Genomic DNA, 17032 nt, shown 5'->3' with positions numbered 1-17032 from the left:
TTCTTCTGCCCCACTCGAAGATAGTCACACGCCAGAGTCAGGACCCGGGAGTCTACCGTTTCTCGCCACGAATTATCGCGAACGTTTTTTGCTAGAATACAAAAATTTCGTCGATTAATCGGTTAACTCGAGTGCAAAAAAGTGCAAGTTGGTCCAGACCATCAGGCCACCAAAGGCCTAGAGGCCATTCGCCAGAGGAAATGTCAACAGCACGAGCGGAAAGCAGCCATCCGGTAGCGGTTGTCTGTTGCAATCCTTCGTCGTTACCTGGCCGGGAGTAAGATAAATACACTTTGCGAATGTGCACATTCCGGTGAGCCAGCGGTGCGCTTGTGTGAAGATCGTGGTGTTCTGTGGTGGCGTCCCAGCTGGGCGGAACCGGCACAGTGTCTGGAGTGTGGAGCGAAAAAAAAACACTCACAAAAGAGGCCATCTTCAGTCGATCGACGACGACAGCGACGGTGGGGGTTTGCGCGCCAAGCTACGAACGTGATAAGAACCGCGTGTTCTCGCGAGACGCACACAACACTAGTCAATCGTGGTAGTGCCTGGGGCTGGGATCTGTCCTGTTCCGTGGTCCAAATGGATTTATCATAAGCGCTGAACAGGAAACGGCAACCGAAAAAATCCCCGCGACAGCCCAGTGACGGTCAATCGCGCATCACTTGGTGTATCCGTTTTTGTGGCGTGACGACAGATTGGAGACAACCGAGATTGTAGACCGAAACCAACCATCCGCCAAAGCGCTAAACACCCGCGCGCGATTACACGCGATTATTGTCAGTGCGTACGTGTGCCTGGTGTGGGTGTGTTTGTGTGTCCTCTGGGCGCAGCAAAGCGAACAAGCGGCGAAAAAGTGCGAATCCCGGAGACAGGTGCAGCAATGATTTCTACCTGCTGTTCGAACCGTTGGTGATCTCCATCGATCGATCAACGCTTGCGACCGCGACCGCATCCACGGTATCTCCAGCGCGTCGCCGGAAACCAGCAGCTGCGACTACCAGGGAGTGTGCTGTGTGCGTTGGAGGCCATAGCGAGCGAGCAAACAAAAGCAAAAGTCATTCACTTTTCGCCACTACCCAAGTGCAGCGTGTGCGAGTGTGTGTAGTTGTGTGCCGGTACGGTGTGCTCTGCCGATCCGCCGATCATCCGCGCACAGAAGGAACAGAGATTCGTGAAACAAAGGTGGTGCTTTTGGCGGTGTTTTTGACCCAGCGATCGAGGTGTTTGTGGTGTGGGGGCGAGTGCGTGCCCAGAAAGTGATCGAGATCAGCAGCCACCATCGCGTGTCTCTAAGTGTGGGAGCGAAAAAGAGAGAGAAAGAGAGAGCGAGAATAGTGCAAGATAGTGATAACGGAAGACGACGACGACGACGAAAGTGAGATCTCGTCTCGCGTTGTTTGTGTTGTTGTTTTTGTGGTTGGTGCGATAGCAAATAGTAGTGGCAGCGAAGAGGGTGTAAAGAGGAGTAGGAGAAGAAGGATCGCCGCGCTAATTTGGCGCCCATTTCATCAACGGAAAAGTGCGAACGAGCTTGCTTGGTGGTGGCAGCAGACAGCAGTCGCCAGCCACCAAAAACAACACCAGCAGCAGCGACAGTATCTGACGTCACGAACGCCGTTTCCAGCTTCGTACTGGCCCGGCACCATCGGACAACGCCAGGGGCCGGCATCCAACAACAACAGCAGCAGCAGAGGCCGCGACAGCCGCGCCATCGACAGCTCAAACTGAGTACCGAGGAGGACCTTCGCCACCACCACCACCACCATCACCATCTTCAGCAGGAGCAGCAGCACCAACTAGCCGTCACGCTGGCCGCACCATCGTCCGCCCCGTTCTCTTCCTCGCTGGCGACCGAAAGGTTAATAAAGTTCGGTAAAATTCGCAGATATCGGGAAACGAGCGCCTCACCATCGAGACGGACGTCGCCGGCTACGCCAAGTGCACGTAAGTGACTTTCGCTTTCGCCACACCCTCCCAACTCCCAACTTCTCCACTCCGGATGATGGAAGGTGTCACCATCGCTGGTCGATGTTAATAATTCGTCTCCGTGCCTGTGTGCGCGCTTGCGTTGGAGTCTGTTGTCAGTTATCGAAAGCACCCTTTTCTCGTCTCCCCACCCAAGCACCCCCCCGTCAATAACGCACGTGGATTTGAATCAACAGATGTGCATCTGTCCAGATGTTTTCTCGCTCGCTCTCTCATTATCTTTCTCTCTCTCACTCGCTCGCTATCATGATTAACGCTCATGGGCGCAGACGAACGATTAATGCTCTTCTCTCGCGCATTCAGCATCGCGCGCCAAGATGCACTACGCGACATAACAAACATTATCTTCAATTATGCGTCGCGGAACGATGGTGCAAAGAGAGAATTTAAAATAGTGGCCAGTGACCAACATGTCGGTGACCAGTTTCAGTGTTGAATTGTTTTTGTTCATACTGGGGGGTCCTCTAAAACCCGCTGACCGATTATTTGGTTACAACTCGATCAATTGACGTGTCGCGGACCACAATCTAGGCCACGAATGTCGAGAGAAAGCAAATTCGAATTGTTCTAAGGGAGGTAAACATCCCAGGGACCAAAGGTACTAGAGCATATCCTGCCAACATGCTTATGTTGCATGAAAGAAGAGACCGTTTCGTGGTCTGGATTGCCATTCGTTCCTCATACCTTCGGCAGGTACTGGACATTTTCATCCTCGAATCCGCCCTCCTAGGAAACCCTTCGAGTCCGAGTTGGTGCATTAGTGCGCTAGAATAAGTAAGCATAGAACCGCCAGGCTTGAGGTTGAGCTCTGGCAACCCAAATATCTCGATCTCAACGAGTATACCCGCAGATGGTGTCTTGAGGGTGACAGAGGTAAAAAGAAGGTGTGCATGTGTGCGTGCTTGTCCAGTTCATAGCCTCCTCCTCGCACTCCCGAGGGCTCATTATGATGCACAACACCCGCGCTCTTACCTGCATCCTGCATCCTCCATCCTCACCACCTCTGCATCCCAGGCAGGCTTCGTCCCTCTGTTTACCCCTCGCCCGCGTCAAACCATTCCTCACTTTTGCACTTTCTTCGCCAAAAATGGCTCCCAAGCATAGCCAGGAATAGAGCAAGCCAACGGAAGAAAGGCAACGAAGAGACGAAAAAGTAACGAAAAGCGTCACCACAGGACGACGAAGCAAAGAGAAGGTGTGCCCCCCTTTCTCCCTGGTACCTGGTGCAAATCTCAAGCCCTGATGGCCAAGCTACCGAGAAGACGGAGCAGAAGAAGAAACAGCAACCAGCCACACCAGCATAAGAAAACGGCAACGCCGGCAACGAAGGCGAATCGCGGGGGAAAAAAATAGCATAAAATGTGCGCTCGCACGCCTCGTGCCCACCTTTCCCCGGGGCCTGGGCTACCTAATTTGTGGCGGCAGCACCAGAGGACCACGCCGGTTGTTTTGTTGACGATATTTTGTTTCTCCCAACTCCGGGGCTCCGGCTCCGGCTGCTGCTCTGCAGGAGTTTTGTGCCCAACAAAAAAAAAACAGCGGTCGTGGATATTTTCTTTTTCCGCTGGCCGAGAGATTCGTTTCTTGCATTTCGCGGATAGGTGGTCCGAGATGGGACGTGGGGACGCGGGGGTCTTTCACTCACTACCGTCTCATCATCATCCATCGGGCACGGACACGGTGCTGTGTCGTTCTGGGTCGCGCCTGCTGCTGCTGCTGCTGCTGCCGTCTGCTCATTTTCGCGAAAATGCCGCAACCACCCCAAAAAGCCAACGACAGCCGCGGGTAGCAGCAGCAGCAGCAGCATGATGGCGGCATTTATTATGGACACGACACGACTGCAGCGCACCAGCGGGCGGTGGCCATCCCACCAGCATCCTTAATACTCCGGAGAAATCCGGCAACCTTCGCGGCTGTATGTGTGTGTCGATGTCCGTGTCCTTTTTTTTTTGTTGTATTTTACCTCCTGTCGCCCTTGGACGGACGGATGGACGGACACAACGGTGACAAGGAAGACAGAAGCAGAGGAAGAAGAAGAAAGAATATTTCTTCTTCTTCTTCTTCTTGGAACTGTCGACTGCAGCCAGTAGCCAGTCAAGGACTTGGCACACTTGGAGCTTGGTGTGCTGCTGTGAAGGCATCAGGGAGAGATGGGTGTCCTCCTCGATGTCCTTAAGGCACTTCCCGGGGTGGGAAGAGATGCAGCAAAATCATTCCACGTGACGCGGCCCCAGAGACGCATGTCACGAGGAGCGCAAGGGAAGTTAGTCGCGTTTTCGCGGCTCGAAAGTCCGAAATGCGACGCGTCTCCCCACCATCTTCCTCTGACTCGCGGTGAAAACTGCGAAGCAACTAAGAGGAGGACGTCAGGCACGTCGCTCGCTCGCTAGCTCGTCACCAGACTGCGCCGCGTGAATTTCGCGGTTTTTGTCTTCCTTTTCTTCCACTTCTTCATTAGGCTGCGTGCTCTTCCTCGTGCACACCACGTGCAGCAGAGGCGGAAGGGTAAGGAGGTTGCGTGGAGGAAAAAGGAAACGAGAGAAAAAAAAGGTCAGCCTTCTACTAGCCTCATCACGTGCCACCTCTCTCTCTCTCTCTCTCTTTTCTCGGTAGCAGCGAAGAACGGACATGGTTCCCAAAAACATATCACCATCATACCACCCACACCCTCCCTCCTCCCCGTTCTTCTCATCGCGCTATAGTTCGCCATCATCAGCACCACCAACGCGTCGCGATAACAGATGAAGAGAGGGAAAACAAGGGTCTGGCGATGGTGTTAGTGGACGAAACCCAACAAAACGCATCCCATCCAACGCTTTCGCCCGGCCCGGGGGGTGGTGTGTCCGAAGAGGGCAGGAAAAAGAGGAAGAGAGGAAATGGCTTTGAAAGGACCGAGGGTGAAACTAAAGGTGTAGCATCAGCATCAGGAGCACCAGGAGCAGCAGTAGATGGTCACTGGCACTGCAGTACGCCTACTCCGTGGACGACCACAGGGACGGCGACGAATCTCCTTAATCTTCCTGACACACATACACACGTGTACGCGGGGTCCGGTCGCGAGCTAGCCGCGTGGCTTTCACCCCCCCATCGCGATTAGCGCGATACCGCGGTTCCCTCGCCTTGGCACCGTCTGCATTCGGCTCGTCAGCCCTCCTGCTGGTGATGATGATATCCTTTTCACTCTGTATGTGTGCCCTGTTTGTGTGTATGTGTGTATGTGTGTATGTGTGTGCAATTCTTCCATTCCATTTTGTGCCGAGACTGGACGACGTTCCCTGCCTTGACTTTGTCCTTTTTTTCGCATATTTCGGAGGAGTGACCGGAGGGGACCACCGTCCAAAGTGTCCGAGTGTCCGGGTGTATGTGTGCCCTACCTCCCGTTGCTATTGCTGCTACTGCTGGTGGGGGCGGGGGCGTTCTGGACGTTCTGGGCACTCTACCAAGACGCATTTCATCGGGAAAATCCCATCTTTCGTTTTCCCCCTTTAATTTCATCCTTCATTCGCCACTTCTTTTGCGCTGATTTGCCGCTTTCTATTTTCCCTTTTTTTTCTCCCGCCGCGGTCGCGATTCTATTCCCGAATCCACGCCATGACGCTTGCTTGCTCGCTCGCTTGGTCAGCGATCATTAGTCAGCGAAGGGACACGCGTGCGCGCGCCCTCTTTGGTCCGAGTCCAGTGAGCGAGGGCCAAGCCAGGTCCTTACTCACAAGCGCGCTCAGCATTGCAGCATCGAAAAGGGACTGACAGAAAAGGATGGTCAGTCCTTTCTTTTTGTGCAACTCTCGCTGGCATCGTCACTATTTGTGGCAGATATAAAAAAGGGTTTTCGAAATCTCGCCGTCCATGGGCCCCTTAAGGCAAATTTTTAAACTGCCCTGACTCATTCTCGGATGTCCTCTGCACCGTACAATGTTGTTTGTGAATGAACTACCAGCGCATGAGTTTTGGGTTTTGCGAATGCAAATTACAATGAAAAAGGATTTTTTCGCTGAAGCTACTGGACTTCTTGCTCCTTATAAACAAGGATACCGCGCAGAAAGTCACGCCAGACCCACTGGAGTTAGTGTATCATCACACATACATACACGCGAATGCAATACCCCCACAATGCCCAACACAATGTGTGTAATTAGCGCGAAATGGCAGGTAATGGGTAACAACGCGACAACCTGACGCGCCGGAGCGCGCCAAACAGCACACATTATCCTGCCATCGGGCCAACGGTCAACACCCAGGAGCAGCAGCAGCAGCTGTCCCCGCTGCGATCGCGACCGCGTCATATGTTTAGCCCCCCCCCCCCCCCCCCCCCCCTTCCCGCACCAGAAGACCGCAGAAGGACTTTGCTCTCGGCGCGCGATGCCTGTTTCTTGGTTTAATGGTTTTTTTCGTCGCTTTTTACCCTGCTTGCTCCGCTTTGTTGCGTGTATTTTTTTTTTTGCGTGCGAATCCTTTCCTTCGTCCTTAATGGTCGCTGAGGAATGGGTGGTGAGGGGAAGGGAGGCCGTTTGTTTGTCACGCACCAGCCGCGAGCGCGTTCTCCCCCCGGAAAGGACCTCGTTGCGTTCGAAGGATACCATCATGGTTTTAGTGGCCCTGTGTGTCTCTGTGTGCGTTGCCAAGAGTCGTCGCCCTGCTGACGCCCTTTCGACCCGTCGTGATGGTCGTTGCTGCACCATCGGACCGCTGCTGTGTCCAGCAGTGAAGAGAGGCCATATGTTTCTGGCAAAGAAATGCTTTCTTGCTTGCTTGCGTCCCCATTGCAAGGAGCAAAATTCCCTCCCCGCCATCATCTCTCTATCACGTTCTCTCCCCCCATTTGGTGTGTCCCCAGACGTTTGGTTTCCTTTTTTTCCTTTGTCCTTTTCGACCATCACATCCCTTGGTCACCACCGGCGAGGACGACGTCCAAGGCGCGGTTCTCAAATTGCGCACCGCGAAGCGTCTTATCGATTGGGTATCTCGCGGCTCACGGACCATTGCCATGCACCCCAAAAAAAGGCCAGCCTGCTGGTAGAGAAACCGTTAGAAACCGACGACGACGACCGACGACAGCTTTTGCGCGAAATGAGCAGACAGAGAAAAAAAAGCGGAAGAGAAAAAAAAACGGAAAAACCACGCAAAAAAAAACTACGCGATGGCGTCGTCCAGCAGCAAGGAGATGTAAACTACGGACGGTCGGACGGTCGGACGGTCGGATCGGATCGGCGCACATGCACACGCAACGCAGCGAAGGGTCGTCGCTTGTTGCCTCCACCGCCACCGCTAACTAGCGAGCTAACCTGTATTTTCGGTCCCGGCGAACGTGGCCCGGTGAGGGTTGTTCCTGCCCGCGATTATTATTATGCTTCCTTCCTTTTTTTTTGCGCGCGCGTGCACTGTCGCTGCCCGCTGTTTTCGTTTTCGTTCCAATCCCTATCTTCACCCCCTCTGGGCACGCGCGTCTGTCCTCTGTCAATCGCGATCGCGCTGCGGGTTTTTTTTTCCTTCTCCGTGTTTTTTTCCCCGTCGTGTGTCCCCTCTCGTGACCATCACCACCACCACCTCCAGCAGTTCGCGCGTCTGCAGCTTATGCGTTCGCGGTTCGCGTTTTTCGCGTTCGCGTGAGCCAGCTCGCTCTCCCCCAAGTCGGTGGTTTTTTTTCGTGGCACCACGGGGAGGGTCACCCCAAACCGTCGAAAAACCTAATGAAATGCATTTTGACAAACCCCTAGACGGGGAGAGAGAGAGAGAGTTAAGGCTTTGAAAGCGAAATGTGGAGAAAGAAGTAAAGCGAGAGGCGAATCTTAATTTAACTAATTTCCTCTTTCCGTTCTCGGGACACTCACTAGCGCACGCACGCACACCCCGTAGACGTAGTTGCACGTCCTAGCCACCCCCTCCCTCCGCTTTCCGTCGTCTGCTGACTTCTTTTAGCGGAGAGTGGGACTAATGGGAGATGCGAGGGTTTTGAGTCCTGCTGTTCCGCGGATTCCGCGAGCTCTGCTCCTCTCTCTCCTTCTTGCCTCATTGGGGCGCTGCACCTTTCTGCTAGAAACCGGTGCATCGATAAATGGTTGGTCGGTTCGGACGGACGGACGGACAAATCGCGCGACGACGAGGAGGACACGAAAATGACCCAAATTCCCGTTATTTTGCTGTCTCGCGAGCGGGAGGGTGAATCCTTTCTATCCTCCGCGCACAAACGTTCAGCTGGCTGGCTAGCTCGCTGGCAAGGAGCAAAAAAAGGGATCACCACGATCCAATGTTAGGTGTTGGCTGTTTGGTCGCAAACACAAGACACAAGCAAAAAGGAAAGGCTCGGAGCATAGGGCCCCTAAATTGCTCGCTCGCTCGCTCGCTCGATCTCTCTCTCTATCCATCGATAATACGCTTCGGCATCCCTTCTCGTAATTAAGGTGTCTTGGATTGGGCTGTCTTGGTGGTGGTGGTGGTGGCAGCTTAGCTCTCCTAATGTCTGTTGGATGAGCAGGACCCAACGCACGGGTTCACAAAACGACACGCCACGGAACACTGATGTGTTGCAATCAATTTTTATGCATTTTTCGAGGGTTGAAATTTACCGTTTCTGCTGGTAACTGGTGAGTGGGCCAGGGGCCAGGGGGCCTGTTCTCACATCTACACCGGCCTCGCACCGACGACATGCCAATCAGCGTCAATCGCGGTGGCAAATTAAATAAATTATTAGAAATTCCCCAGCAACCGCATGGTGCTGCAGCAGTGGGCGCAACATATTCCGTTGGTCCGGTTTTTTTTTTTGTTTGGTGGACGGACGATTGGACGCCTTGGAAGGAAAAGAATTTCGCGTTCGCAGGACGCCCTGTTCCGTTATGTTGCCCCGAGGATAGGACTTTTGTTTCTCTCGAATCCTGCGTTCCAATTTGCGCTTTGTAATAATTGGGCGCAAGGTTCGGCAGAAGAAGGGTGGAAAAATGACGAGACACAAATTTATGCAAATCTGGTTTCTCATCATGCAACCGCTAGCGTGCGTTGCTGAAGAATGCCTTTTGGCTGTCGGTGGAACAAGTCTGATACGTGGGAGAGAGTTTGTAAGATACTGTTTTTGGTAGAAGAAAATAAATGACGTCCTGCTTTATGCGGTACAAGACAACATTTTAGCAAACTTATGAAAACATGAAAAACAATTCAATTACCATCACTTCATAAAACATCGTTCAATTGATAAATAGAGCGCAGCATTATCGTAAACAAATCATGCAACAAGCGAAGCAAACATTTGAGACGCATTCTCAACATGCGCACCCTCGTCTTTCATAGTCTCAGTCTCCCATTTCATCCCATTCCATCGGCGATGATACATTGTTGAGCTGTGGGAGTAGGAGAGGCATAAAACCAGGAGGAGAAAAATATAATTAACTGCCAACCTGTTGCTGCAACGATGTGGTGCTATCAACAGACGACAAGGACGACAACGACGCATAACAGTTCTGACTTCTGAGACGTGGTCTATGGCATTGGTTAAAGGGAACGTTAAAATGGGAGTACTACTGTTTGGGAGTCCGTCGATATTGTGTCCAAATATTTAGACCATAAAGACAAATGTGCTCCAAATTGCTTTTCTTTATGGCGCGATATAATTATGAATGAATTAGAATGTAATGTATCATCAAAATATAATATGTTGTTTGAGAAAGTTTCCATAAAATTAGTATGATAAGACTCTCTATCATTTTGATTATCCAACATACAATATGCTTGACTGTCATAAAGAGCAATCTTGACCAAAATTGTCTCCATTAGAAGAAATATGGTCAGCCAATTAATGGGTAGTCATGTGCGGAAATATCAACGAATATCGACGACGCGCAGACACCCGTCTTCCGGCTGAGACGAAATCCTCCTCCTCCTCCTCCATCTCACTCTGTGGGCGAGGTGTCTAGACACAACACAAGCATGGCTCGCCATGTGTACGGATAAACACAGTGGAGACGCTGCTATGCCGTGTCGAATGCAATGGGACAAGACAGTCCGGACTACCGATGCTCCAAAGACAAGCCAGACTCCAGCCTGACTTCTAGTAAAAATAAAACAATCCCTCTCTTCTCCTCCTTTTACGAGTAGTAGGAAAAGCAAAACAACACTCCAAGGCCCACGGCTGGCGTGTACGGGCCTGGAGGAGGAACGTAAATATTTAATGCTTAGAGAAATGATGTTCTCTTCGACTAGCAACCGCAGTTCGCCTCCGGAGTTCGCCAAAGAGAGGATGGCTGCACAATGTGAAAAAGCACGAAAAAAAAAAACGAAAACCTTTTTCTTGTGCAACCGGTGAGGAGGATGATAACCTTGAAGGAAAACATTGCCGCAAATGCACTGGTGCGCTTGTTTAGCCACGTGACGGGTCTCACTTTCACCATCTGCGTCTGTCTGCCGCGCCTCCATTCTATTCTTGTCTGCGTGATTTCGTGCGCATCCATCTCGTCTCTGGTATTTATGCTGCACTTTATCAAGAGCGCTGTAGACGCTCTTGGTGAGCGAACGTTGATGACGAGCTTAATGAATCTTGGGCACGCAGTAGCACTGCGAAGGTACTGGTTAGTAAGCGGTCATGTATAATTATTCGATAATTGCAACGCAACCATATCTAGCCAGAAATCTGTTCCGTGTAAGAAAATGACCATCGACGCCACCAAATGCATCGCAAGTGGTGTGAAAAAATTCTCATCACTTAGCGCACAGCAGAACACGATTCCTAACCCGCAAGAGATGCTGTAGAAATAAAAGCAACTGGTGATAAAAAGGACCTGGTAACAGCAACTGGTGCGAGCGATTCACACCAACACACCCCTCTAATGGACGAAAAATAAAAACTGCCGGCGTCAGTCGGACACCCCGAATGGTTAAACGAACACTGGGAGAAAACGCAAACCACGTGCTGCTCTATCTACTAAAGTAATAACCATTGCCTGGGCTCCTTCCACCCCTAGATGCACTAGATAATGGATGTCGATGGCTATGTACTTTCACTTTCGCTCTCTCGCTCGCTCACGGAACGCCGGGCGGATAACTGTTCTAGACCAGACAAGCCAGACAACACTCAACAGCAGCAACAAGAAGAAGACGAAAAAAACAGTAGAAGTTATACCCACACACCAACATAGAGAAGTGCAACATAAAAATGCATTCCATTCCTATCGGGAGCAGCAGCCAGACGTTGCTGCAACACTCCACTCCCGAGCATGGGGAGCCCGGGGGGGCCGGTGGGATCCGTGGATGAATAAAAGGGGTAGGGTGGAGAAGGGAACGAAATCACAGAGAGAGAACAATAAATTCCAGTAAACGAAAGTAAAAGTCCCTTTTTTTCGCTCCGACTTTTGCCTTCTCGCTCGCCTAATGCCGTTCCCCAGGTTTTTCCAGTTCTTCCGTCACCAACTTCACCCGTTCCCTCCCTCAATGGGCTCTTCTGGGGTCGGTTTGTATGGAATTAATAGGAGAAAAACGGATTTTCCACCTCAACCACCACCACCACCATCATTGCCACTATTAGAGTCATGGTCAGGGGCACAACAACTAGTACTAGTAACCCCACCACCCACTTGACGTCTCAGAACGCCATCATTCACCCCACAAACCGCTCGCCGCCCCCCTTGAGCGCCGCCTTTTTTTTTGTTTTGTTCTTTTTCCCCTGCCCTGCCTCTGCAATGCCCGGCCAACCCGGCGGCTTCCAGTGGAAAACTGAATGAAGAACGAGTGGCCCCCCGGCCTGTCTGCTACTGTCCTGCGCTGTGACTGCGCCAACGATGAAGAAAACGTGCTAAGCATAATAATTCCGAGCCGAGCGTATTATACGTTCCATTTTCCGTTGGAAGCCTTTTGGGGGGGGAGGGAGAACTGAAAGCAGCTAAGGATGAAGAAAAGGGAATGAAAAGAAAAGGATAGTAAGTGGTAGTGGCGATGACAATAGGGCCAAGCAGCCGAGGATGTAAGTGGGTAATGAGTAAAACCTCCCTACTAGCAGTCCTTTACCCCTTTGAATGGCAGGGAAATTAATCGAAGACAGAAGCAACGTCGCTTGTCTAAATCAACTGGAATAAGAATTGAACAGACGATCGATCCAAAAACCATCACGTAATTTTGGATATCAAAGATGCGTCGAGAAATTCCACGCACTAGACCTCGAAAAAGGTCACCCAAACAGCATAAAAAGTGAAGAAAAATGCGCACCTTCGCGTGCACTTTTTTTTCTTACTAATTTTTATTTCTTGGTTTTTCCAAGAAAAGCACATACCCTTGCGCTTGTAACAGTTTTACAGTGCTTCTTGTGTATGGGTAGCAATGTTATTAAGAAAAACTCCTTCTCGTTGCTGTTGGTGATTGCCAAAGTATATAAACTAGAGCGAGAAAGAGAAAAAATCAACTAGAAATGGTAAGAGAAAGACACAAGATCATGGCGAAAAAGGACAATTGCATCCTTGGACCACCCATATACACTACCACCACCAGCACCGGGAAGGTGTTTTTCTTGGGAGTATTTTTCCAAAAAATGCACCGTCGCTGCGTTCTCGCCGGGTACGCGACAGCTGATCTCAGTAAACGGTGCATCGGAAAGGGACAGCTACTGGCAACAGTGTTGCGCCAGCGATAGTGACCGCTGCATACTCCAGGCACGCAGTCCAGATGCAACTGCAGTCCAGCGCGCAGCAATCCTCCCCCCAACGGGTGGGGTGGTTGTATTATGTGCATCCAGCATTGTGTAAACAAAAGAATGAACCCAGCACATAGCTCGAGCATGCGAGAGGACACTTGTTTGAGAGAGGATTCGGCGAGAGGCGGCAGCCGCATGGGAATGCTCTCGGAGAATGCAACAGAATGAACACTCGGTGGACAAACGATGCACACGCATCACATGAATGAATTCCCTGGAACCGTCTACGCGCAGCTGCAATAACCGTGCGAAGGAGGAGAGAAGCGCACAAGCATAACCGTTTCTGTCTGCTGGCGAAACAGAGATCACTAGCTATGGCTTTTCCCCCCCTCTGTGTCCCCCACTCTGTCTCTATGCATCCCACCGAGTGCTTCGGGATGACCATCATCCGGAGGGGGGCAACCATAGCCTTCAAAGGTTCACGGACCAAAGAGCCCACAAGAAGCCCCGGCGCGAGTGCGTACGCGCCTGCGCCTGCTTGCTAGACAGCCAACAGTCCGAAAGAGATAAAGCGAAGCGCTCGAACGCGTGAATGGTCAAACGGATTGGAGGAGAGAGCGAAAAAAAAGAGGCTACAAAAAGAAAGAGCATCTTCTTCCCCAATTCCGCGCATGGACCACGAAAGGAGGAGAGGACACGTTGCCGGCGCGTGCGCCCGCGCACTCGAGTGCCTGTTGCTCGTTGGTTGGTCACCGATTGGCTTCTTCGCTTTTCTTGCTTTTTCCCCCTCATTTTCCAACACCGACCGATGGCAGTGGCCGCGGCGACGGAGAGCCAATGAGAGGCCAGCGTGTATGCCTGCGTTGGCGTGGCACCCGCGGACCCCAGTGGCGCGGTTCTGCCAAGTGGAAAATACGCGTACGCACTGGGTGGATTTTCCACGGGAAAACGTGCGGTCAGTGCGTGGGACACACGATCCTTCCATTATTGGGAGTTTATGGTGCATTGCAGCATAACTATTGTGTCGTTGTGGGTTGGGCAACATGGGCAACAAACTCCTCAAATCTCCACAATACCAAAAGGCCACACTTGGTAGAGTTTTCGAAAAAAAAGAATTTGAGAAAATGTTATTTTTCAAAAAAGATTTTTAAGAAAGATATGATTTTTCCAAAAAAAACGTCGTTGAAAATACCAGAACAAAAATGCTTTTGATTTGATAAAAATAGTTCCTATAAGATTTTAAAATACAAAATCAATCCATTTATACATCATACTAATGCCAACTCTCTGTTTCTTTCCGTTTCCCTCTCCGCTCTCTCCGCCCAAACAGAATCCTTACTCATGATGATGATGGCCACAGCAACGAAGGGCAAACGCCCGCTCCGTCACCTCACGGCGACGGATAAGATCGATGCGATCCAGCGGATCCACGATGGTGAATCGAAGGCCTCGGTTGCCCGTGACATCGGCGTCCCGGAATCGACGCTACGGGGCTGGTGCAAGAACGAGGAAAAGCTCCGCTACATGTCTCGCCAATCGGTCGAGAACGCGGAGAAGCTAAGCAACGAAGCGACGGCCGCCGCACTGACGGCAGCCGCGGCCGAACTGTTTAGCGGTGGTCCACCGGAGAAGCGCCTCAAGCTCGATTCCTCCATGTTCGGTGGTCACGGTGGTGGCAAGCTCAAGTACGACGACACCAGCTACTACAAGGTTTCACCGTCGAGCCGCGGTGGCACCCTGAACGGACTGGACCTATCCGGTGGTGGTGGTGGCGTCGGTGGCATTGACAAAACCTCGGGCGGTGACATTATCATGAATGGGCTCACGGGAACGGCTGCCGATTTTAGTCAGTTTGCGAAAACGGCCGCCGAAATTTCGGCACTCAGCAAATCGAGCAAAGCGGCCGCAGCAGCGGCGGCAGCGTACGGGGCCGATCTTAGCAAACACCATCAGCACCACGGTGGCGATCCGTCCAAATCGGACCATCACCTATCGATGGCGGCCATCAGCCCGCTGACCAGCCTGAGCCACCTATCGGGCATGTCCGGCCTGGGGCAGAGTCCGCTCGCGCTCAGCTTCAACGAGATCGCCACCAATCTCAACCTGATCGCACAGCTCAACAACAACCACAACCTGGCCACCATGTCGAGTTTGGCGGGTGGGTTGAACTCGGCCGCTGCGGCTGCAGTTGCCGCTCAGTCACTGCGCAGCGTCAGACCAAAGGGTAGCAACAGTTCGGCGGCCAACAATGGTACCAACCACCACCACAGCAGTCACCATCAGCAGCAGCAGCAGCAGCAGCAACAGCAACAACAAGGCCAGCAAGGTGGTGGTGGCGCCGGTGGAGGAGGAGGTCGGGGTAGTAACGGTTTGCACGACAGTAGCACAAACGGTGCCACCGATCATCGTTCGAGTAGTGAGAAAGGCTCGTCTGCCGGTGGTAACAACGGTTCGACCGGTCCTTCGCTCACCGTCCGCAATCTGGCGAAACTGCAGCAACAGAAGAGCTCATCCAGCGACCAGCAACACCAGCAGCAGCAGCAGCAGCAGCATCAGCAACAACAATCCTTCGGAAACGGTATGCTTCACCATCATCATCCTCAGCCACCACTGGCTGGTGGTTTAGCGAGCTTGTCGGAGCAGTTCAGAAAGTGCACTTCTGCTGCGACGACGAACTCCACTTCTACTTCTACAACCAATAGTACCAATCACGCTTCAACCACTCCCAATACTGCTTCCGTAGGTCGCGATCCAAACGCTCCGGTCGACGATGCGCTCTGGTACTGGCTCAAGTCGCAGCAAGCGATGCTCGGACTGAACAACCTCTACTCGTCGCTTCCCCGGGCCGCCAGCAACAGCCCGCCGACGCCACCGCCCCCATCGCACAACACCGGAACGGCCACCGCCACCGCACACCTGCTGACGGGCAGTTCAGGAGCCTCACCGACGCAACTGCCACCATCGGCGCACACGCCACCACCACCGCTCGGCGCAGTCCCACTCGTCAGTACGCCCCAGCCAACACCACCCTCATCCGCACCGTCACTCACGCCCGAGGACACGAAAAACTCGTCCTGGTTCTGGCAGTGGTACAAAACGTTCGGTGCCTCACTGATGCCGGGTGGTGCCGCGGCGACGGCCGGTGCTACCGGCGGTACCGTCGACAGCAAAATGATGGCCGCCCTCCAGCAGAGCCAGCACAGCATCAACAACAACTCGCTGAGCCAGCAGAATAACAATCAAAAAGCTGCTGCGGCCGCTGCATCACTGGCAGCCTACGAAAACATTCTCTACTCCCAGCTCACCAAAGGAAGCACCGGTGCAGGGGCTAACAACGGAAGTTCCGGTGGAGGTGGTGGTACTGGAGGGGCGAATGACGGCAATCACCACGGGCTAGGCCATCACCTGCGAGGGGGCAGTGGCGTAGCGATGGATCTGAACATAAGCGGTTCGGTTGGTGGTGGAGATGTAAAACCGGAAGATCTGTCCAACCATCACGGCGGTAGTATTAGCGAGAGGTCCAAGGAGAACGGTCCTGCACTGCAGCTCGGTAATGGGGATATCGAACGGCACCACACACGCTACAACCCTAGCCCGTGCTCGACGACGTCTTCACTTCGGAGCGGTCATCGGACGCTACCAGGCATGGATCAGGATCACGATGATTCGCTGGTTGAGGATGAGGAAGACGTGGAGCGTAAAGCTCGCATTGAGATCGCCACGCCTGAACCTGAGAGGCAGGCGGAGCATCTGGACGCTAGAGAAGCCAACCGAGAGGATGAATGCCTCCAAGAGACTGGCGACGAACGCCGTCACGTTCGTCATCGGCGCCGCCACCGCGATTCTGAGGAGGGTGAGCATGAACAAGATCTCGAAGCTAAGCGTGCAGCTAGCGTAAAGGACGTGGCACAGGAGGAGGACGCTGACGATGACGCTGAGGAGGCGCTGGCGAAGGAACGCTCAGCGTCCACTGCCGACGCAAAGCAGGTACTCGACGGGCTGCTGTTCAGTAGCAACAGCAATGACCGCTGTTCCACTACACCCCTATCACTGCCTCGTGGACGCTCCGCCAGCCCGCTATCCGCTGGAGGAAGCATCCATAACGACGAAGAGCAGGTTGGCGAGGAGCTGGATCGAGCCGTTAAAGGCAGCGATCTGGAATCGGATGATTCGAACGTGCAGCCCCCAATGACGACACCGCCGCCGCCAGATACATCAACCGTGGTGGCTTCGGTAGCCGTGGCCGACATTCGCAACTCGGCCGATGCCGTCGAACATGGTGAGAAGTTCCTGAAGTGGCTGGAGGCGTGCAGTGACCCGAATGTTACCGCAATGCAGGTAATGCAGTTCAAGTATCTGCTCAACAGCATCAAACTGAGTGCGGAGCGGCAGCTCCAGAGCGCAACCAATGCTGCCGGTGCGATTGGTGGCACGGTGCAG

General features: G+C 52.7%; 1 protein-coding gene across 2 annotated transcripts in view; it reads left to right on the top strand.

Moving 5' to 3' along the window:
- The first annotated feature begins 1144 nt into the window (after positions 1–1144).
- LOC126571142 (protein distal antenna) overlaps positions 1145–17032 on the top strand; it is a 17912-nt gene continuing 2024 nt past the window's right edge. The window contains exons 1-3 of one of the 2 annotated variants that reach the window (XM_050229425.1): positions 1145–1947; positions 13923–15170; positions 15336–17032. The exon at positions 15336–17032 is cut by the window's right edge and continues 2024 nt beyond it. In XM_050229425.1, coding sequence (XP_050085382.1) covers positions 13934–15170; positions 15336–17032 — 2934 coding nt within the window. In that variant the 5' untranslated portion in view covers positions 1145–1947; positions 13923–13933. Of the gene's footprint in view, positions 1948–13922 lie in introns of both variants that reach the window. The other variant, XM_050229424.1, reaches the window with a different exon arrangement.

Source organism: Anopheles aquasalis, chromosome 2, assembly GCF_943734665.1.
Source record: "Anopheles aquasalis chromosome 2, idAnoAquaMG_Q_19, whole genome shotgun sequence".
NCBI classification, from domain to species: Eukaryota; Metazoa; Arthropoda; class Insecta; order Diptera; family Culicidae; genus Anopheles; species Anopheles aquasalis.
Note: the sequence above shows the minus strand (reverse complement) of the source record. Positions and strands in the feature narration are given on the sequence as shown.